At 38.5% G+C, this 22,462-nt stretch overlaps 2 protein-coding genes across 4 annotated transcripts; both read left to right on the top strand.

Annotated features, from left to right (window-relative positions):
* The first annotated feature begins 115 nt into the window (after positions 1 to 115).
* Positions 116 to 14,080, top strand: amotl1 (angiomotin like 1). Of its 3 annotated transcripts, none has more exons than XM_057351591.1 (12): positions 116 to 295; positions 3,814 to 4,825; positions 5,780 to 6,101; positions 6,242 to 6,386; positions 6,705 to 6,785; positions 8,257 to 8,402; positions 9,080 to 9,211; positions 9,442 to 9,632; positions 11,238 to 11,354; positions 12,708 to 12,901; positions 12,982 to 13,350; positions 13,470 to 14,080. In XM_057351591.1, exons 2-12 carry the CDS (start codon positions 3,879 to 3,881, stop codon positions 13,571 to 13,573), a joined length of 2,748 nt encoding a protein of 915 aa, XP_057207574.1. In that variant the 5' UTR covers positions 116 to 295; positions 3,814 to 3,878; the 3' UTR covers positions 13,574 to 14,080. The 3 variants fall into 3 exon arrangements, with proteins under 3 accessions (XP_057207574.1, XP_057207572.1, XP_057207573.1); XM_057351589.1 differs by having other exon boundaries at positions 117 to 295; positions 9,080 to 9,229; XM_057351590.1 differs by lacking the exon at positions 116 to 295 and adding an exon at positions 2,317 to 2,462 and having other exon boundaries at positions 9,080 to 9,229.
* Positions 14,081 to 18,416: 4,336 nt separating this feature from the next.
* On the top strand, positions 18,417 to 20,801 carry her8.2 (hairy-related 8.2). Its single transcript, XM_057351601.1, has 4 exons — positions 18,417 to 18,557; positions 18,637 to 18,732; positions 18,863 to 18,941; positions 19,952 to 20,801. The coding sequence occupies exons 1-4, from the start codon at positions 18,492 to 18,494 to the stop codon at positions 20,302 to 20,304; spliced, it is 594 nt and encodes a 197-aa protein (XP_057207584.1). The 5' UTR covers positions 18,417 to 18,491; the 3' UTR covers positions 20,305 to 20,801.
* Positions 20,802 to 22,462: the final 1,661 nt, after the last annotated feature.

The following is a 22,462-nucleotide window of genomic DNA, read 5'->3' as shown; positions in this document are numbered from 1 at the left end:
CTCTTTCTCACACTCCTTTGTTCCCATTCCAAGGTCTTTTGGCTTTGCTTACCCTTGCATGTCTGGGCAGAGGATGTGTGTGACTTGGACTGGCATGTCAGGACACATGCGCCGCAACATATTTCGAGTCGTTTTGGTGTCAATGCTCACACATAAATACGTGGATCCCTGAATACCACCCTCTTTCCTTCATTGCCGAACACATTTTTACAACAGACAACTATTGATCACTCAAAGCGACTCAGACCTCATGTAAGCAGCGGCAACGACAACATCTGAGGAGCAAAGCAAGGAGGTAGGACACAAATTACCACCAGGGTGGATATAAGTAACAGGGTGGACATAAGTAACAGAGGAAAGATTGTTTAAAGAATCTACTTTTTTATGTACCTGGTTTAAACACACTTGTGGAAGGATGTTTAACATAAGTTGTTTGGTGTCCCTGCTCCGCGTGAGTTCAGATAAAGTAGACAAGCAAATAGATAGCTTGAGGGTGTATAATCTGTACACACACGCACACACACATGGGCTGTTTGTGTATCTTTTAACCCAATTCTATGTTTTAATTGAGCATTTTTTACAAGTCACCGCGTTGAAAATCTTATTGTTCAGCAAAAATAACAATGTTTATATTTATGCAATGTTTATGCAACCATAAATATCCGCAGAAAAAATATCTCTACAGACCTTCCAGTAGACACAAAGTACAGCTGGTCAGAGATAAGACGACATTTTGTATCCAGAAATGCATGTTTTGGTTCTCTGATAATAACTGTTTATGTCTGTTGTTTGAAAAGTCTGATAAATCCAGCCCTCTGGACATGTTTCATTCCTTGAGCGTATCACACCCTGATGACTAGGAACTAAACTATTCCTCCTCACACCGTTGAATGTGTGAGAATGGTAAGGTCTGTGTACCTACGGATTCTCCATAAGACCTTAATGGTGCTCTTCGGTCAACGAGGCTATAATACATCAGATATCCGATGTGTGCCATAGTGTTGCCATGAAAGAATGAACACTGTGCCACTGAAACAACGGTAGCCTAAAAAAAGTACGAAAAAGTGTACGTTTTGAGATGAAACAAAGTTCCATTGACATTTTAGTAAAGGAATTTCTTAAACGTTTTAAAGAAAGCTGGCTGAGGAAGAGAATTCTGGGATCTTATTTAGTGCAAGGATTATGCAATAGCAACTATAAGCAATGCTACAGAAGGAAAACATAATAAAGAATTTCTAGGCAAAAATGTGACACAAATATCTTGCATCATAGAAGCCACATCAGCTTTTTGCAAAATGCTTTTGGCTTTCTCATTTGGGGATTGGTAGGGCACTACAGCAACATTGGAACAATACTGTGTAGCACACTACATCTGGCAGACGTCTATTTGACGTCTGTATTTTACATCTGCAATACGTCTCAGAGATGTCTGCTGTCAGATGTCATATAGACATCTAGAAGACATCTGGAAGATGTTTATGATGTAGAATGGATGTAAAACTGCTCTTTCTAAGAGGTTTACGCACAGACATCATATTTTTCTCTTGATAAATTTGACTGTCAAATTAGAAATATACATTAGGCTTCCTATTAAGCTTTTCAGGAGCCGACAGTAAAGAAAAACAGATTTTGGCAGCATTAAAATAAATAAGTAAAATGTTTCTTATCACTGTTTGTTCCTGAATAGCGAAACATGGGACTTCCAACTCCAGATAATTCTGATCCAGATGAAACTTTTTGAACAACTGGCCCCCGATCTTTAGCAGACGTCCGTGTGCTGGCTGGGATTGACAACAAAATTGAATAAGTTAGATGAATAAATATGATTCATTCAGTTTGATGGGTCTTAGCCATATTAACAATATTGAGTGTAATTGGTTGGAATTATGTTTCAGTTTTGTTCAATTATCAACTAGATAATGGCCTGGTTTCACAGACACGGTTTAGCTTAAGCCAGGACTATGCTTTAGTTGAATTAAGATATTTATGTCGCTTTTATGAAATTGTCTTAGAAGAATACATTACTGGTGTGCATCCTGAGACAAAACAATGGCACCGATAAGATATTTCAGGGCAAGTTATATTCAGTTAAGACAAGTCACACATTCATTTTAGTCTGGGACTAGCCTTAAGCCTGGTCTGTGAAACCGGGCCATAGAGTTGAACTAATGTGACATCATAGGGGGATTTTGGGTAAAATTGCTCAAACTCCCAAATGATAAAACTCTTAAAATGCTACACAAGCCGTTAATGGACCCAACTCTGTCGGCGCTAGGACCTGGGAGCGCGCGTTGGCTAGCGGTACGGGCACACGCACATTCCTGTCATGCCCCAGTGAATGGACGCGATTGTCCGTCAAACGCGCTCTGCGGACCTCCGATCAGCTCCCGAGGGTCCCGGGAAATTCACTCTTAAAACCTCTCACCCTGACAGACTGATAATCCGTGTCAAGGTCTCACCGGGTAACGCGTCAACATTGAAAACTTTAGTCTTGTTTTGTGCAGTTTATGTGTTGGATTCGATGTAGCCGATGATGCGATCGATGTAACTCATGTGACTCGTGTTTACTAACTCGCAGCTCTGCCGTTTACGAACGTGTCAGCTTGTCAAACACCAGGATTTGTTTGAATTCATATTGGTGATGTTAGGGTAAATGAGTTGTTTTTGTTATCATGTAATAATGCATTCAACGTTTCTCTTTAAACTTGTATGCACGCAGACTCTACATTAATGACACGTTTCGGCTCGTGAAAGTTTGTCGGCGTCTCATGCAGTCTGCTGTAATGTGGGTTTTTAAATAGTTGTCTACGTAATGCTGAAGTTCATTTGCTGATGCTATTTTTGGACTTGTTGAATGTGTGTCAGCATGTGTTGCTGGTCTGAGGATGTTTCCCTGCTCACTCTTTCTCTCGTTTCTCTTGTAATTGTCTACAAGATCAAATTGGTTTCCTTTGTTATAAACTGGAAATGTACACTAGACATGTGCAGATGTACATTTGTTCCTGATCTGCCTCTTAAATAGTAATGCTTTTGAAGAAATACCTCAAATAATACTTGTAATCTAATGGTGGGAAATGATAATCAAATATATTCAGATTTAGGCATATTATGTAATCATTTAATTATATAAAAATATAATTGGTTACAGTATTACAGTAAAAACCCTGTTTTTAGCAGATTGCCATAGTTTTATTACGACTATACGTTAAACGCGCTAACCACGTTAAACTGTGGTTACTGTAGTTACATTTGTAGTTAATATGTTTTTACCGCAAAAAAATAATGTAATTAAACCGTGGTTTATTTTCACAAGGGTATAAGCTAAATTACATTTAAAACAATGTTAGGTATATTTTGTTTTATATTATATGACCACAAAAAGTACATTTTAAGAATTATATACATGAACACATTCCAGAATACCTTTCAATGAGGGCATTTACACTGCATTTTAAATTTGGTACAAACAATAAATAAAAACATCTGAAAAAGATTGAATTTAGTAGATTTGTTATTTGTTTCCTGTTTGAACCTACATGAAAAACTTGAATGTAAAAATGTTAGTAATCAAAAACAATTTATTACGTTATATTATACACATTGTCCAACTTTAAAACCCTTGGTAATCATGAATGATGTATTGTATGACATGGCACATACACATCAATATATCAAAACTCTCAAAAACGACAGTAGATGCACTGTTGTAAGCGTGATTTGGTCATTTTTCCTGTCTTATTTTCGACGTGCTGTCAAATCATTTGTGTGTGCCGTTTTTTGGATTATTAGTTGCTCCTTTTCTTTTTTTCGCAGGTAACGTCATCTAGTTCCTTGGTGAACATCCTTGCTCCCCCGTGTCCACCTGCACAGCAGCAGAGATGCATGGTTCTGAGGACAGCGCTTCTGGAACCGTGCTTCAGAGACTCATGCAAGAACATCTGCGATACGGAGCGAGCGGACCCAAAGAAGCCACACAAGGCAACAGCTCTCACATGCCAAGCAGTCCACCGTTTACAGAGAACCTGGAGGATCATTTGTATCAGTCTGTACTTCCACAGAGTCAGCCACGACAAGAACCTCAAGGTCAGGAGCATCAGGTGGATAGCAGCACTATGGAAAAGACTGCTGCTGGAGTAAGCCAGGGTGCGGGTGGACCCGGCTTTGATAACGTGCAACTTCCATCTTACGAGGAGGCTAAAATCCAGTCTCAACTATACAGAGGACAGCACAGTCCAACTGACCTTCAGTCTCAAAACCAAGGCCACCAGAGTCTCGAGAGCCATGAAAACCATCAGATGTGTTTAACAGTGTCGGACAGTCCCACGGGTTCACACTCCTGTCCTCCGTCACTGTCCAGCGCATACTCGCTGTCATCCTCTCCATCTCTGGCGTCCTTGTCCACCTCTCTCCCCGCGGTTCCGGTGAAGGCCCACGCGGAGAGCCGACCCTGGTTCCAGCAAGGAGGTGGTGCGTCTCTCCCGGACGAAGGCCTGACAGAGTTGAAACATGGTCACGTTCGCTCGCTCAGTGAGAGAATCATGCAACTCGGTCTGGAGCGCAACGGAACTAAGCAGAGCGTGGGATCTTCTGGGTCCTCCAGCGCAGGAGACTCCTCTCATGGGGATGAAAGTGCAGAAAATTCACCACCTGCACCATCTTCCTCCCCAAAGTGGTTTTTGGAGGAAAGAGGTCCACCGCCAGAATATCCCTTTAAGTTTAGGGTACAGACAACGCTTCCACCCTCTTTGAATACTAATATAGGGTCTCTGGATTACGCTCACCTTCACAATGACACTTTAACGTCGGCCATGCCGGAGCAAGCCAGGTAACTTTATCACATCCCAGTTTCAAAACCATCGAGACATTTATCAAAATGTCTTCTTTTGTGTTCCACACAATACACGTTTTGAATGACAGATTGCTTTATTTAGTTCACCCAAAAACTTAAATTCTGTCATCATTTACAGAAAGGAAGATATTTGGAAGAATGTCAGTAACCGAGCCTCCCATTTACTGCCATAGTAGGGAAAATCAATACTATGGTGGACGAGATCTTCTCGGTTCTGTCAATCTGAGGGTGAGCAAATGATGACAGAATTTTCATTTTTGGTCGAACTATCCCTTTAACTCGTTCTACACAGACATATGTTTGAACAATTAGGATGCGCTGGTTGGTTGGTGTGGTATTTGTCCCGCCCCTCCTGCACTGTGATCGGATGGCTTAGAAAAGGTGACATTAGCGAAACACAAAGGAAGATATTAGGAAGAATGTCAGTAACCAAATCGATCTCGTCCCCCGATGACTCCCATAGTATTTATTTTCCCTACTCTGACAGTCAATGGGGGATGACATTCTTCCAAATATCATTCTTTGTGTCTAGCTAATGTCACCTTTTCTAAGCCATCCAATCACAGTGTAGGAGGGGCGGGACAAATACCACACCAACCAACCAGCACATCCTAACCCAATTTACACGGGTTTGGAACAACCTGAGGGCGAGTAAATGATGACAGGATTTTCATTTTTGGGTGGACTGTCCCTTTAATAATTCTGTCCCCAATAATATCCCAACTCTCTGCGAAAGCAGATATTAATATTTTAATATTATTTCAGAGGATATTCAGTATTATAACAACCGAAAAGGCCTGAAAAACACAGCCAATCACCCAAAGCCAGCGTTTTAACAAGTGCGCCTGACATTTAAAAAAAAAAGCTTTGATGTGCAAATGGCTTGATATGTTAACACCTCTCACCTACAACTTTTTTGTTTCATTACAGACCGTGCCCAGTGTCTCTCGGTGCTTCACAACAGCAGAACAGTCCAGTGTCTGAGATGTGTGTCCTGCCCTCCTCACAGGCTTCTCAACAGCAGTATCAGCCTATATCCCAGTCTCGGGCTTTGGGATTTCCTCCAGCTCAGGTTGAATCTGTAAACCACGGGCCATCTGTTCGTCTGGCTCCTTTAGGACAGCCTTTCCCGGGGGAGGTGTTTGCCATGGTGAGCCATACCCAGCAGATGCTGGAGATCCTCAAAGAAGAAAACCAAAGTCTCAAACAAGAACTGCAAAAACAAAACGAGAAAGCCAGCAGACTACAGCGGGTACCCCACACTTTCATTCCCCCTTTCTGCTTTAAAATGCATCTGCTATTTTATTTCTAGCTACTTGTGAGTGAAATGTTCATTTAAAATGTCATTTGAATGTTAACATGAGGGAATGTTTTTTGGATCTCTGTTTACAGTTGGAGCTGGAGATTGAGCGTCTGTCTGAGACGTATGAGAGTTTAGTCAAGAGCTCATCCAAAAGAGAGGCTCTGGATAAAACCATGAGGAATAAACTAGAGGGGGAGATCAGACGCCTTCACGACTTTAACAGAGACCTGAGAGGTGACTGTGAATAATGTCAATGCAAGTCAATATTGAGCAGATTTTATTATTCCAAAGTCATATTTAAGATTTTGGTTTTGCTCAAACAAAAGCACTAAAGGTGTATAATCTGTTGTTTTCATCACTGCGTTCTTCTTCTCCACTGGGAATCTGTGGCAGACCCAAAAATGTGTTAACAACAAAATGTATTACTTTGAACTATGACTATGTTTGCAGCTGTATCTTGTTTGTGTGTTTCTTTCATTTCATTTTTAAAGCAACTTATTGTTATGTTGTTGGGCACTTGGTATTAAGATGTTTTTATAATATGGTTTTTAGATCGTCTGGAAACAGCGAATCGACAACTTGCCAATCAGGAGCTGAAGGTACAGGAGGACGGACACTTGTATCTTTCACAAAGTGAGAGACTTTATACTTTTCTCTTTGTTATACATTATTATAACTATTATAAAAAGAAAGGTGTGCACGCTTTTGTTCTCTGTGTAACATTTAGTTCTCTAGAAGTACTCTACCCAAATGATTTCCTGCGTCCCTCCCTTAACTTCCTGTTTCACTTTATCTCTTGCACTCAATTCTCTTTCTCTCTCTCTCTCTCTCTCTCTCTCTCTCTCTCTCTCTCTCTCTCTCTCTCTGTGTAAACAAGCATACAAAATTACCCCATCTACAGCAAAATACATATGACAAACACAGTACAGAACGACACTGAGAGATATTTCATATTACATAATAAACTTTGTCCTTATAGATTTCTGTTCTAACAAACAGTGAGCATTCAGTAAAACGATAAGTGATCAGTGACCAGCGGCTGCCTCCAAAAAGAACAAAAGAAAAGAGTGACTCTCATAACAAATGACTCAGATGGCTCTTTTGCTATTTACTCCAAGTCTTGTGACTCAAAATTATGTCATCATTTTATTCTCAAAAATCTCAAAATATTTACTCTCCACCACAGCTTTTAGGGAAATTCAAGGAAAAATAAAGACGACTTTGAGGACAATTTTATCTGTCATTACTATTTGTACTATTACTATTTTGTCCTCTCATGTGGTAATATTTTGTTGTCAGTCTTCTGAGTCTCGACTCAGTCAGTCTTCTGAGTCTGCTTTGCTCATGTGTTGTGTATAATTGTTTTGCCAAGCCTCCTTAAATTCTTCTCAAAGCTGATCTTCAGTTTACAGTTCAGTTTACAATGTATAAGAAGCAAAGATATTTCTAAAGTTGGATATCACTTTAGGCCAGTACTGTAAAATATGTATACAGCAGTTGTTATATTTATATGCATATAAATATTGTTATATGCAATGTCTATAGACCGTTTCATTGGACACGTGCGCCTGACCCCCAGTTAACTTCCGGTTTGTGTTTGGCTAATGTCTAATAATATAACTATTTATATTTTATTTAATTTGTTCATATTAATTTGTATTATTGTTTTACTGTATAATAATTGTATTAAATAAACGAATTGTTGAATTTTGTTGTATGTTCATTTTATTAAATAAACAATTTGTTGAATGGGTCCTGTAGTCCGGTGGCATTTAAAGAAAGCTTATGGTACACTGACATCTAGCGGTTGAGCTTGGTATCGCAGTCTAAATTCAAGATATTGGAGAGACAAATTTAGCCAAGTAATGGTTCTTCTCGGTTTCTTTTGCTTGTTATCAGAAATAATCTACAGGCACTCTATTGTTTGTGAATGTGTACCGGAAGTTCAGCTGGGGGTTACAAAAGTGCGCATGTTGTTAAGATGAAACTATAGTCTATACTGTATATTTAATATACAATCATTTCTTTTTATATTTAGGTACAGTAAGTATCTACAGTGTACAGAACATTGTAATAACCATGTTGTCATTGTTTTTCTCCTCAGGAAGAGAAAGTCTAAAGGATCTTGAGAAATTCCTGGTAGAGGTGGCCAGTCTCCGATCAGCCAATGAGGATCAGCAGCACCACATTGATATTTTAGAACAGGCTTTGGATAACGCTCAGAGTAAAGTTGTCAGACTAGAGGAAGAAGTAAGTCATTATACTTACACTCATCAACATACATTCAAGTGATAGTGAATTATATTGTATAATAGTTGAATGTAGTGCATAAAAAACCTAGAGACTACTGAATAGCCGCAGAAGAAATGAAGAGACCATTGCAAATTGTTCAATTATGCAATTATTGTGTCCATTTTAGTCCAGTGTCTGTTGTATTTCAACAAAATCAAACCTCAGGAGTAACATAAGGTCACCCAACAGCAATGTGAAAGACTGACAGCATGACAAGACACATGAAAACTAATGTGATAAAAATCGAGGTTATCACATAAAAAAGTCATTTTTGAACATTTCCTAAATACATGTAGAAATATGACTGTTGTATTGCTTAAAAGTGGATCTGAACTTGTTTTCTTTGCAGTGTTTGAGGTGTGAAAAATACAGAGCATCTTTTCTGTTATTTTCACCCGTTTCTCCAGTTTTCATTTTCTGCAAATAAATGCAAATAGAAACAATATTTTTATTTGACATTTGGGAGTAATATTGTTAGTAGTTCACAGAATGAAACAAAAAATATAATTTTACCTAAACACATATGTTAACTTCAATAAAGTAACATGTTAGAAACATAGAAAAGGTGCTAAACAGATAAAACACCCACTAAACACCTACTTTCCTGTCACTCTCTCTGTCTGTCTGTGTTGTAGTTGAGTAAGAAGCAGATGTATGTGGAGCGGGTGGAGCGTCTGCAGCAGGCACTGGCGCAGCTCCAGGCCGCATGCGAGAAGCGAGAGCAGCTCGAGAGACGTCTGCGTACTCGCCTGGAAAGAGAACTGGAGGTGCTGCGGACACAACAGGCATGCATACGAAACGCTTTTATACCCTTAAGAAACTCACAAGCACAGTTTGTTGTGTTCTTAACAGGTACATCAGCACACACATTTGAGGTGCATTGTGTGTTTCCTTCAGGAAGGGAGTTGTCAGCCGCAGCAGGGCTAAATGTTACAGGGCTGCAATTATGCAGTCGGGCAGTTCCCATAATCGCTGTCTGTCATGTGTTTGTGTGTAGCGTGCTGGTGTAGGCGTGCCCCTCTCTGTGGGTGAGTCCAGCGCCCCCGCTCTGCTGGATTTGCTGAGGGAGAGAGAGGAGAGGATTCTGGGATTAGAGGCTGATATGACGCGCTGGGAGCAGAAGTATTTAGAGGAGAGTGCAATGAGGCACTTCGCCATGGAGGCGGCGGCTACGGCCGCAGCACAGAGGTCAGCGCACGCTGAATCAGTTTCATCTCGAACTGCCTGAGATGGTTTTGTCTTTAAAGGCACGCACAGGCTCCATATGTGATCCATCAAAACAGCAGATTACTAAACATTGTGCAGACGCAGACCAAGTAAAATCCTTTAAAAGGTATTGGAAAGCCAGTAGACATTCGTTATGTAACGTGTTTTGTCGACTGTTTAACGCTATGACAAACCCAAAGGTTCACATCTAAGAAATTGTGCTCTGTTTATTTACCCTGTGAAGTTAAATTAGCACATTTTGAGCTTTCGGTCCTTGTTTTGTTAGATTTGAGGCCATGAAGAGAGCACACCAAAATTATTTTCAGTTTTTCTGAATTAGCTTTTTATAGTTATGTTTAAGTAAAATAAGCATGTTTGTTTAATTCTGTGAACTTGTGCCAACATTTCTCCCAAATTTCAAATAAAAATATATTGTTTATTTGCATCAGGCCCAGTACAAGGCTGGTTCGACGTGGGGGGGCATCCCATATTCTGGTTAGGCAGATGTATAATCTAGTTCACTGCATGAATAATGTTTACATTTTCTGTAATTAAATAACAGATTATTATTTAATTAATAATACAAATTAGTATTTAGTAAGTTTTTAATAGTAAGTATTTCATTTTTAATGATTTTAATTGTCAGCTGGATATTTTTGGAGGGGCCCAAGAATAATCTGGGGTAGCAATGTCCCCCTAGACCCCCTAAGAGCTGGCCCTGATTTGCATTTATTTGCAGATCTATTTGCATTTACTTGCAAATGAAAACACGACAAACTGGTGAAAATAGCAAAAAAGATCAAATGCATCATGAATACCGCAAAGAAAACAGGTTCATATTCATGTTTAAAGTCCTAGTGAAATAAAAAACGACCATTCTCATTTTTTCATGAAATATTGCAGCGTTTATGGTAAATAGTTTATCCATGTGGGTCGTTTTCTTTTTAAAATTTATGTACCCTTATACCCTTCAGTTCAGTTAAAATCTGAAAATGCACTTCCGCCCTGAAATTTATCTCAAATGACGTAAATTAGACGGCTTGGGCGGGGCATCCATTAACTCCTCCCCTTCAACTGTCAGTCTGCTGCCAGTTACATTTCAAAATGCAACAGCTGTTTTCACACATCCAATCAATTCGCAGTGAAAAATGCAAGCCACGCCCACAAAATGTCTCCTTTGAAATTCCTTTTCACTCGGAAATGTGTCAGAATACGAAGTAAAAACGATCGTAACTTCCGGTTCACAGGGACTTTAAACAACACAATGCCGTCAACTTTCATGTGTCTTTGCATTCTCTCAGTCGTTCACATTGCTGTTGGGTGGCTTCATGTCACTCCTGAGGTTTAACAGACACTGGACTGGAACTGACACAATACATGCTGAAATACAGTGATGTTACCACCAACAACAAATAACAGATCAAGCCGTGAAGGAAACGAAAGATTGTTGGCTATTGCAAAAATAGAGAACACCTTCTTTCTATCAGCTTATCAGCAGTGTCTTAGTTTCATGTTTTACTTTTTTCTTTACTTTAAATATTTTGATGACCCAATGACAGTGTGGTTGTGTGTTTTGTTGGTTTTCAGAGACAGAACTATAATCCAGCACTCTCGCAGTGGCAGTTACAGTGATGGCTCACTCTGGCAGCATGAAGACGACAACAGACCTCAGAGCGGCCGACGCTGTCAGGAAATGGAGCAAAGGTGAATTCAATAAACATCATATGCTCACACACACATACAGTATATATACATGGAAACACTTTTCTAGTTATGTTTCTAATCATCTTAAAAATCTTTTAATCTCAAGGTGTGTGCTTAAATGTTAAATGTTAATTTTTGAAGATTTATTTTTGGCTTTTTTTGCCCTCACTTCGAAAGTAAGTAAGTGGGGCGGGATTGGGACATGAAGCTGTGCTGCATGTCAGCGCACTCGCCCACTAGGCTATTGGCTCCCACTTAAAGGGGTCATATGACACGGCTAAAATGAATATTATCGTTTGTTTTAGATGTAATGCAATGCATATACATGATTTAAGGTTCAAAAACGCTGTATTTTCCACATACCGTGCATGTTTGTAGCTCCTCTTTGCCCCGCCTCTCTTAAACGTGCAGATTTTTTAAAAAGCTCATTGCTCTGAAAAACGAGGTGTGCTATGATTGGCCAGTTAACCAGTGCGTAGTGATTGGTCAAATACTGCAAGTGTGTACGTGTTCAAGCCATATGACCCCGTTAAATGTTTGACCTTTTGTAGACCGAAATATAATTGTAACAACATAAAAGTTTCCTTCATTACAAAACAAAAATGGCTGACTTGGACCAAGCAATGAAAAAATAGCAGCCGATAAGAGCCCAGAACAGATCAAATCTCCTTAAATACTCTTTAAAAAGCTTCCCAGCTAAAGACCTCAAGAAGCTGAATGATAAATGTCAAGAGAACCATTTTGTAAATTCTAGGGGTGGCAAATTCGAAGTGTTGGGTGTAACTAGTTACTAAGTAATTAGTTACTGTAGTTTAATTACTTTTCCCTTGAAAAAGTAAAGTAAGGGATTACTCTTATTTTTTCTGTAATTTAATTACAGTTACTTCTGATGTAATTAAACTAAATACTTTGTGTAATATGTGTGTGTGCAGAAGAGAAATTTACATCAAAATTCAAAGTCTAACTTTAAAATCCGTGCTTTAATGTATAATTCTCACATTTGTAATTAATAATAATACTTTATGTAGTTTTATATTATTTATTTGAATGAATTAAAAGAGCCGTTTCATGTCTATCCTTGAATCACTTAACTAATCAAGGTTGATGTATGATATAGAAAGTAATTAGTAATAAGTAATTAAATACTTTTTGAAGAGAGTAACTTGTACAGTAATCTAATTACATTATCGAATGTGTAATTAGTAACTAGTAATTAATTACTTTTTCAGAGTAACTTACCCAACACTGGTGGCAACTTTGAAAATGGAAAAAGACACCATCTCGCCATACAGTCTTTCTTTATATGTAGGAAAAGAGATCTGTAGTAAAGCGTTTCCATGTTTTTTTTAACAGGATGAAGAACTTACACGCTCAGCTGCTGGAGAAAGACGCCATGATTAAAGTCCTACAGCAGCGTTCCCGTCGAGAACCCGCCCCTCTCCGTCCTGCTCGCTCTGTTCCTTCCATTTCAATCGCGACAGGGTTGCACGTACGACAGACATCGCAGACCGATCGCAGAGACCAGCACGGCTGGAAGGGCAGCACCAGTCAGTATACTAGTGAGATCAATTATATGCCACACCCCCTGTTTAGCAGGTTGCTAAAAGATTTGCGTTTATTTTGGTAGGTGTACTTCTGGGAAAAGATACAGTGGAGCACATCCTACCCTCGCTGCCCTTGCTTTCAGTCTCTTCTGTCCCTTCACCTCTCCCTCCATCGTTCTCGTCCTCTCTGCCTTCCTCTTTTCCTCCCTTCCTGGCCTCCGCAGGTTCAAGCACATCACTGACACGCTTATCCTCATGTCTCCCTCGCTCCAGTCCTCCCTCTTCCTCCTCCACGTTACCCCTGCCCTCCTCTTCCTCTCTAACACCCCTCGCATCGTTCTCTCTCCCCTCCACACCTCTCATGTCCCTTCACTCCAAATCAGCCAGCAGAGACAGCGGCAGTCAAACCGAGATGTTCCGAGCGGCCACCTCCACGAGACAACACAAGACAGGTCACATTTCCAGATTGTATGAAAGCAAACATGCATGAATAAAATTGATTTGTATGCTATTTTGTTGAGCAGTCAGTTCACCAGACATTGGCATTTATTTTCGGTGTGTTTATGTGCAGAATCCTTATCCGGTCAGACTAAAGGTGTCGAGGGTCGAGCACAGCTCAGTGGAGGACAGAAGATAGCCCTACCTGACCTTGACCTGCTTGAGATCCTCATCTGACAGAACAACTGTGGAAATCTCCAGACAGGACACTGCTGGAAAAGAAGTGATGACAAAGAAAAAAGCAAAAGTAACATTAAAGAGAGCAAAATGTATGTGGTGTGAAAAGAGAAGTGTGAAATGAGAAGACTACTTAAAGAGAAAGCGAGGGATCATGGAAGAAAGAGAATGTTGTGCCTTTAAAACACTGTGTTTGATAAATGATTCCTGAATTGTATTTGTGTTCACGTTTGACCTCAAAATAAACACAGACGATGACATTTGCCCTGTCTGTGTACTCAAAAGTCTTAAGCTGCCTTCTGTCGTTGGGTTTTTTTATGTGGAAAACAACACAGAGCTGTTTTCCAGCTAAAAAATGATTTATATGATTTAGAGAAATATTTTTGTGTGGATCTATCTCCAGAACAAAATATATGATTATTTGTACAGAAAAAAGCTACATTTGAAACGACTGAAAGCTGTGTTTAATGTTGTTGTTTTTTAAATAAAAGGCTTTCTATAACTTACTGTAAATAAGACTTGATGAATGATTGTTTGCGTGTTGCCTAAAAAATGCTATTGTTATTGTGTAAACTGTTTGTCTCTTTAATGGTAACCAAAAAGGGACAACTTGTTATATGTTGTACCTGTAGAGGTACAGAAAAGAGCCTCTAAAGGAACAGTTCAGCCAAAAATGAAAATTCTGTCACACTGTAAACCCGAATAAGTTGGGAAAACTTTAAAAATTTGAGTTAATCAGTTACATCAATTCTTTTGATTTATGATGTTCCCAATTTTAAGTAAGCAGAACCATAAAGTTTTGAGTGTGTTGTACTCGTGCATGTTAACTCCTTTTTATTTTGAACATTTGATAAGGTAAATTTTTAAATTACAGTTAAATAAAAGAAAGGTCTTATTGAGACAACTGAAACATTTCAGCTACATCAACACTCAACAAACAGTTTACACAGAGCGATGCATCACACAGAACTGTTTAGGCACCTCACACAAACTAAGCATAAGCACCACTCTTCTGAACAATGGTAATCCCAAATGTCAAGAATACAACATACTCTTCTAAATATCCAAGATAAATGAACATTCATCATTAACAAGGCTTCTTCCTTTCGAAAAACTCATAAAATAACACTTCATTTCAAAATGAACTCTCCTAATGCAGTCTCACGCAAAGTATGCTGGGAACTTAACTTCAATCTCAACAAATCTATATATACCAAATATACGATAAAATATACAATTCTTATATAAAATGAAGTTTACACTACTTCATTTAATTACTTTGAACATTTGGGTTTACAGTGCATCATTAGCTCACCCTCAGAGTGTTCCAAACCTGTCTAAATGTCTTTGTTCGGCTAAACACAAAGGAAGATATATGAAAGAATGTCAGTAACCAAATAGATCTCATTCCTCATTTACTGCCATTGTAGGAAAAAATAAATACTGTGGGAGTCAATGGGGGATGAGATCTGTTTGGTTACTGACATTCTCACAAATATCTTTCAGCACATACATTTGTAATAAATACCTGGTAACACTTCAGCATAGGGGGCAATTCTCACTATTAACTAGTTGTTATTAGTAGCTACTTATTGGCCCAGTTTCACAGACAAGGCTAAGCTTAAGCCAGGACTAGGCCTTAGTTAAATGGAATATTTAAGTTGCTTTTATAAAAATGCTTTAGAAAAAACATCACTGTTGTGCATCTTTTACCAAAATAATGCCAGTGACATATTTTAAGTTATTTCAGTTAAGACAGCTCAAACATTCATCTTAGTCTGGGACTAGTTTTAAGCCTTGTCTTTGAAACCGGGCAATAAAGCACTTATTCTGCAGCTTGTTTCATTTAAACTAGTGTGTTAGTGGCACCTGCTGGTCAATAATAAAATGAATTTACTAACACTTTGTTCATTCATTTTATTATATTATCACTCATTAACCCCAAACACCAAATAGCAACAAAAAAAACGAAGTAGTATTTATACACTCAGTCAGAAATTGTCCTGATCCATGAAATGAAATGAGAGATTCGGAGGTCATGTGATGTCGCATTTTATCATTTTTAAAATACTACTGATTTACGTGGCAAATGAGAACCTCTCACGTTGTCACTTTTTAATGACGAATTTATATTTTTTGGTTCTGGAAACTCAGTTAAGGTCATTCAATTAACATCATACATTAACAAAAGTGAAAAGATAGTATTTGGTGGTATAAAAGCCCCACTTGAACAACTACAAACGCTTGTTAGATTGACAGAGACTACAAATACAGAACGTTTCCTTTTCCCGCTACTGTGTACTGTGTATGTGCGTGCGCGCGTGCGTGTGTGTGTAAAAACTAAAGTTATTTGTAAAGGTCGACTGTTGCTGTCCAGCGTGGTGATTGGCGATTTTGCGGGCGTGCGGCTTTCTCGGAGGTCATGACGCGTAAAAGGGCGCTTTTGTGTTTCGTTGTTCCCACGCGAGCTGTGAATAGCGGGGACGCGCGTGACCATATGGTGCAGCTGAAAGGGATGAAAGGCCTCGCGCTGCCTGTTTGTTTTGCATTGTTTCGCATTGTTTCATGTTGACTTTGTGAAACTCGATTGGTGTCAGCGTTTTATTCTACTCAGTAAAAGTAGGCCTACTTTTATAGTCCTGTAGACAATTCTTTTTAAGTTTAATTGGTAGTACAAAAGTACCAATATTCAATAAGTACTTGTAAAATAGGCTACTATGTATTTTATAACTCTCCTGATTTTATACCATTTTTTCTAAAATGTTTCTCTTAGTCTTTTTTTGCTTAGTAAAGTTGCTTGGCAACACTCAGTGAACGACGCAACGTTGAAACGCGCTTTAGAAATAAATGGTAAGGTAGCATATTGATTTCTTATGGCCACGGTTTTAATATACACATGTTTTAGTTAAGGAATAGAATAGATTGTTGAGAAGTGATGTCAAAGTACACCGGTTGCCCCACAGAGAGAGAGAGGGAGAAAGTGCACCTGCTGACAGCACTGGACACAAGCCCCCTCCTCACCACGGGTTACTCTCATTAGCCGTGGATCAATGAGCGGGTTTGTCCTGTGGATTTTCCCACGTCCGTGTTCATGTCGCGTGGCCTCAGTCAAAACACATCCAAAAATATGTCCAGACATCTGCACGTGGCCGACAGCACTCCGACATCTGTTTACATTCACTGCTATACCAAATTACTATAGAGCTCCACTGGTGCTAGTCTCCGCAAACACAGAACGTTCCCCTAACGTTAGTTTTTGGTTATTTTTTTGGGAACCAAAAATTTTGAGAGTAAACTTATATTGTCGTGATTTTCGATTGATTTGACACATCTAAATCAACAGACTATGATGTAAGGACTGAAACTCAGGGCTTTTGATTGTTATATCTAAAGACAGAGTCGCGCTATACTTCTGTGGTGAGACAAGAATATTGTTAGCCTGAAGATAGTTAAATGTTTATTCTTCTGTCAATAAAAATCTGCTTTAAATATTGTGTTGAAGTCATTGGTTATTTTATTTCAATATCTATAATGTCTGATGTTGAGGTAGGCCTACACACAGTGTGGTTTTATTAGAAATGATATACTGTGCTGTTTAAATCGAAAATTAGCTACTTCATAATGAAAAAGGAATTATTAGGCTAAAAGAATAATCTAATGCATTAATTTCATCCTCCATATTGTGTGGGATGATGTATTTTACTTATTTTAATTAGATTAGACAAGCGATGGATAAAAACACAGCATGGATGTATTCATGACGTGTTGTGAGGCCAAACGGACCCGAGAAAAATATTTTAGGATAACCTTCTGGGAACGTTCTCCTAACGTTAGTTTCTGGTTCCCAGGAAGTTTTTTTAAGGTTTGTTTTTGGTTATCTTTACGGAAATAAAAGTTTCATGGTTTCTATAACGTTAAGGTAACGTTCCCCTAACGTTAGTTTTTGGTTCCCAGAACGTTATGGGAACCAGAAACTAATGTTCTATTAACGTAAAGAAAACTTTCCTGGAGAACCAAAAACGAACCTTAGAAAATAACGTTCTGGGAACCAAAAACTAACGTTAGGGGAACGTTCTGGTAACCAAAAATTGTTAGCTGGGGTGAAAGTGTGATTTGTGAATATTCTTCTGTGTGTGGTGTATTGTGTCAATTGTTTCCGTCTCAGTTGTATTCTGCACTGTCTGAAGCACGCGCTCAAAACTTTCATTTACAACTGCGCATGTGCTGATGATGTGAAAATAAATTACTTGATTTTCGTTCAATAGAATTTTAGTTCTATAAATTGTTTTCTCAGTTTTGCATTGTTGCAAAGTAGCGTTACATAAATTGCATTTTAGCACAAGTAGACATAAGAAAAACAGCCTATAGAAATAAGGAAAACAAGGGTTGTAATATTCATTTATTAGTGTTACCTAAAATGATGTGCCTTAAAATACAGTCATATGAGGAATATATGCAAAATGATGTAGCATATGTAAAAATCTGAGACTGTGTACTTTTGGGACTGCATTTGGTTTCGCTTGTAGACATTCAAGACAGCGCGTAAATGCGCACTTGGTCTCAGGTGAGTTGACTGGAATACTGGGAATTCTCCGCCCCGATGGAAGCAGCTCGTTTTTTTTTTCAACGTGATACACGGACAGAATGTGTAGTTTCTGTGCAAAGAATGCTTCTAGGCTGGACATCTGTCGTTTGCTTTGAGCGGGACTATGTGTGTGTGTTGGGGGTCTGCGGATGAATAGAGGCGGTGACCTGTCATTTGTGAGTGATGGGAGAGAGCGTGTGGGAAAATATCTCAGCCAAAGAGCACATGCATTCACATGCTAATACCTCTCCTATAAATACAGGCTGTGCGCAGCGCGGAGGGCCTTAGAAATACACGACAGTCACCCGGCGGAGTGCACAGAAATCACTGGAGATGACTGCTAGCAACCTCCAGCAGAATGCAGGTCAACAGCACATCAGTGCTAAAGAAGACAGAAAGGTAGCTTAAAACGACCACAAAACGCATTGGCTTTACCTGCCATGTGCTTGTCCTTGAGCTCTTTTGCCTGTCTTTTCAGCTCCGCAAACCCCTGATTGAGAGAAAAAGAAGGGAACGAATAAATCACTGTCTGGATCAGCTGAGACAAACTGTAGTTGGAGTCTTCAGGCTTGATGTAAGTAAACACATCATTGGATGCACAGCAGATCCAGAATTCAAAAGCTTGTTAAACATTCTTTAACGCATGCCAGTTGTATATGAATACAGTATATAGACTCGCCATAAACGTTTTGTCCTTTAAAAAGCAATCTAAATTGGAAAAGGCAGATATTCTGGAGATGACAGTGAAGCATTTGCAGAATACCAAGAGCAATAAAGTTTTTGGTGAGTGCATGACATTATACGCAGTATTACAATGAAGCCAGAATTCTTTTTACTTTGTTATATTTTGGCATATTCTGTTTTCAAGCTTTTTTGTTTTCAAATTTACCTTTGTTGCAAAGCCGCTTTACAGAGACAGGAGGACCATTGATATAGAAAAATGATATTGAAATAGAAAAGTGATGAAAAAACAGAATTTTTTTTAAAAGCCATGAAAACTTTTGAAAGTTTCTAGGTTTGTAATCAGACTGTTAAGTTTATATGTGGTGTTTTTATATTGAATTACATTGAAATTTAGTCATTTCCGAATTTCAACAAAAAAACTTTGGTTTCTTATTGAAAACTGTTGAGGATGTTGTATGCACTATAAAAAGGGAATATTTATTAACATAGACGGTTTCATCGGACGCATATGCTCCTGGCCCAGACTTAACTTCCGGGAGAGCTCCGCAAAGAATCTATAGCCTAACTGTTGAGTAGTTTTTATTAAATATAATACAATTAATATACAATAAAACATTAATATAAATTGACATTAATATAAATTAATTATAAAATAAATTATATTATACCCAAACACATACCGGAAGTTAACTTCGGGGCAGGTGTCTGCATCCGATGAAACCCTCTTATAACAATTTATTCCATTTTTAATTAATAATAATTATACATTTTTAATGTATATTAATTTAATGAACTGAAAGTATAACTACTCAACAGGTCTACCTGAAATTAAGTCTGGGCCACATAACGTTTGTGCCGCTGAAACCGTCAATAGTGGGTTATTCCTGCTAATTCTTAAAAATGACTTTTATTAGTCTCGACTTGAATAAAAGCAGTTAATGTAGGTTTTGATATACTCAGAAAATCTTTAACAGTAGTATACACATCCACTGATTTCAACAATACAGGCAATAATCCACAAGTACACCAACGTACGTTTTATTTTGTGTCATGGCTGGAGTCCAGATCATAGTTAAATATGTTTATGTCTTGATCTAATCATCATGCAGACCCCATCCTGGATGCCGAGGCCCAGCAGAGGTACAGTACCGGATACATCCAGTGCATGCAGGAAGTTCACAACCTTCTACTCTCCTGTGACTGGATGGACAAAACCCTCGGGTCTCATCTGCTCAACCACTTGCTCAAAGCTCTTCCGAGATCACCCGGGGACCGCCCCCAGCAACCCAAGAACTGCCTGACGAGCGACAGTGTTGGTTTCCATGCCGATGAAACGGAAAGCCCAGGAACTTGTCCTCCTTCTCCTGCCGTGTCTGCTCACAGTCAGTGCTCCTCTCCTGTGAGGGCACGTGCCACGGAGAGCCCGCATCTCGCCGTTCTGGAGATGTGGCGGCCCTGGTGAAATATCTGTTTGTAACTTCTACGTTTGTCAGTTTATGATGTATGAGTAACTTGGCTCATGTGATCCGAGAATGTAAATATGCTTGTGTGAATGTGAGTATGTGTTCACACAGTGCATAAGGGTGTGTGTGTATACACCCTCAGTGTGCTGTCTGTGGTAGAGCCTCCTCTAATATGTATCTTATAGATATGCTTCTGTGCAAGCGTGCGTGAGGTGGATCTAGTCCAGAGTAGCTCTCATTTCAGACCCGTCTGCTTCCTCTCTGAAGTTTGTCTACTGTAGCCTGAATTGTAGAAGGCCTCTAATAATCTCCTTATTTATTTTGATAACACTGTATATCGATTAATGAATCTACAGTATCTTCAATTTTAGAATATTTGTAATATAACAATAAAACGCTCTTTAGCTACTAATATTACTTATCTTTTCATTACCTATCACATTTCTGTGTATACATTGTAACCATTATTAATAAATCAGTTGTTTTTTCAAATGGATGTTTTTTTACTTTTCATCTTATTACATTCAAATTCACAGTTCATAAGATTTTGAATAGAATTTTTATTATATTTCCATTCATGCACAATTTGTTTAACTCTAAGCCTCTGACCCTCCGCATGGGGATGCCAGTTCAGGACTAACTCGTAGAAGACAAAAACTGCCATTTCTGTCCTAAGGGGCAAACCATTTCAATTAAATTCTATTTAATTGTGTTCATATAGTCCTGAGAAATATGAAGCAAATCAACCAAAATGCATAGTTAGAATTTTCCTCAATATGATGTACACTGGTAAAACTTTAAAGGAGTAGTTCACATTCAAAATGAAAATTATGTCATCATTTACTTACCCCTGTTGTCATTTTAAACCTGCATGTGTGACTCTCTTTCTTCTGCAGAACACAAAAGAATATTTTTTTGCAAAATGTTGGTCCGCATTGACTTTTACTGTATGGACACAAAACCAGTGAATGTCAATCAGGACCGATGGTTTTCTGTTACCAACATTTTTTTTAATACAAGAGGTGTGTAACGACAGAATTTTCAATTTGAAGGTGAACTATTCGTTTAATAAAGTGGTCAAACTGACCATTGGCAAATGTTTTCTCTTGTTTATAGCATAAACTCACTTCATTTTGATCTTTTTTTTCATAACACAAGATTTAAAAGAATATTACAGTGAAAAATAAAAACTCCATAATGTATTCACCCACGTGGTTCAAAACCTTTCGCTACCAGTGTTCTTCAAAATATCTTCTTTTGTGTTGTGCAGAAGAAAGTCATACAAGTTTGGAATGACATGAGGGTGTGTAAATAATGAGAAGTTTTACTTTTAAATGAATGCTTTAATATCGTATGTCATCTCGTGTAAATGTATCCTGATATGAGAATAATTTTATATTTGTACTGGAAAACAAGATGAAAATATTAAGTATTGCATTTTGTCAGTCCATTGACCTTTTCTCTATAGTTTTCAAATATGGTTTATGCTTCCAATGAATGTTGTGATTCATTATGAAGCAGGTTGGTTTAGTGGCAGCGCAGACTTTTCAAATCATCTCTTTATTGTTATCTTAAAAATGGATTTTACATTTACGCCTTTGGGAGATGCTTTTATCCAAAGCGATTTACATTGCATTATACAGTACTATACATTTGTATCTGAGTATGTGCAACCCCATGACCTTGGCATGGCGCTAGCAACGCTAACCACTGAGCTACAGAAAAGCACAGATTTTAATTTGTGAGCATGTGATGTGCATTTCTTTCTCTGTAAAAAGTGTCTAAAAGAATTGAAAGTTAGGTCCAGAACTATTGTTCGAAATCCTTCATGCTAATTCATGACGAAAGCAAGCAGAGAAACTCTAATGTGTCAGTCAGAACTTTAGCAAGATTCACTTTACACCTTCATTCTAACCAAGAACCGCCTACTTTTGACAGGAAGAGACCAAACACAGTGACTTTTGTTTAAGCATGCTGTTTAGATCTGAAATGAATTCAATTAAGGGATGACATATGAATGAATGACATATGCTAGTATGTGTTAAACCAGTGGTTCTCAAACTGGGGGCCGTGGCCCTCTGGGGGGCCCCAAGATGGATCCACAGATTTTGTGGCATTTTATGAAATATAGAAATTTATCATAGATTTTATGCAATC

This window comes from Triplophysa rosa, linkage group LG14 (genome assembly GCF_024868665.1).
Source record: "Triplophysa rosa linkage group LG14, Trosa_1v2, whole genome shotgun sequence".
NCBI classification, from domain to species: domain Eukaryota; kingdom Metazoa; phylum Chordata; class Actinopteri; order Cypriniformes; family Nemacheilidae; genus Triplophysa; species Triplophysa rosa.
The sequence above is the reverse complement of the archived record's forward strand: the minus strand, read 5'-3'. Positions and strand labels throughout refer to the sequence as shown.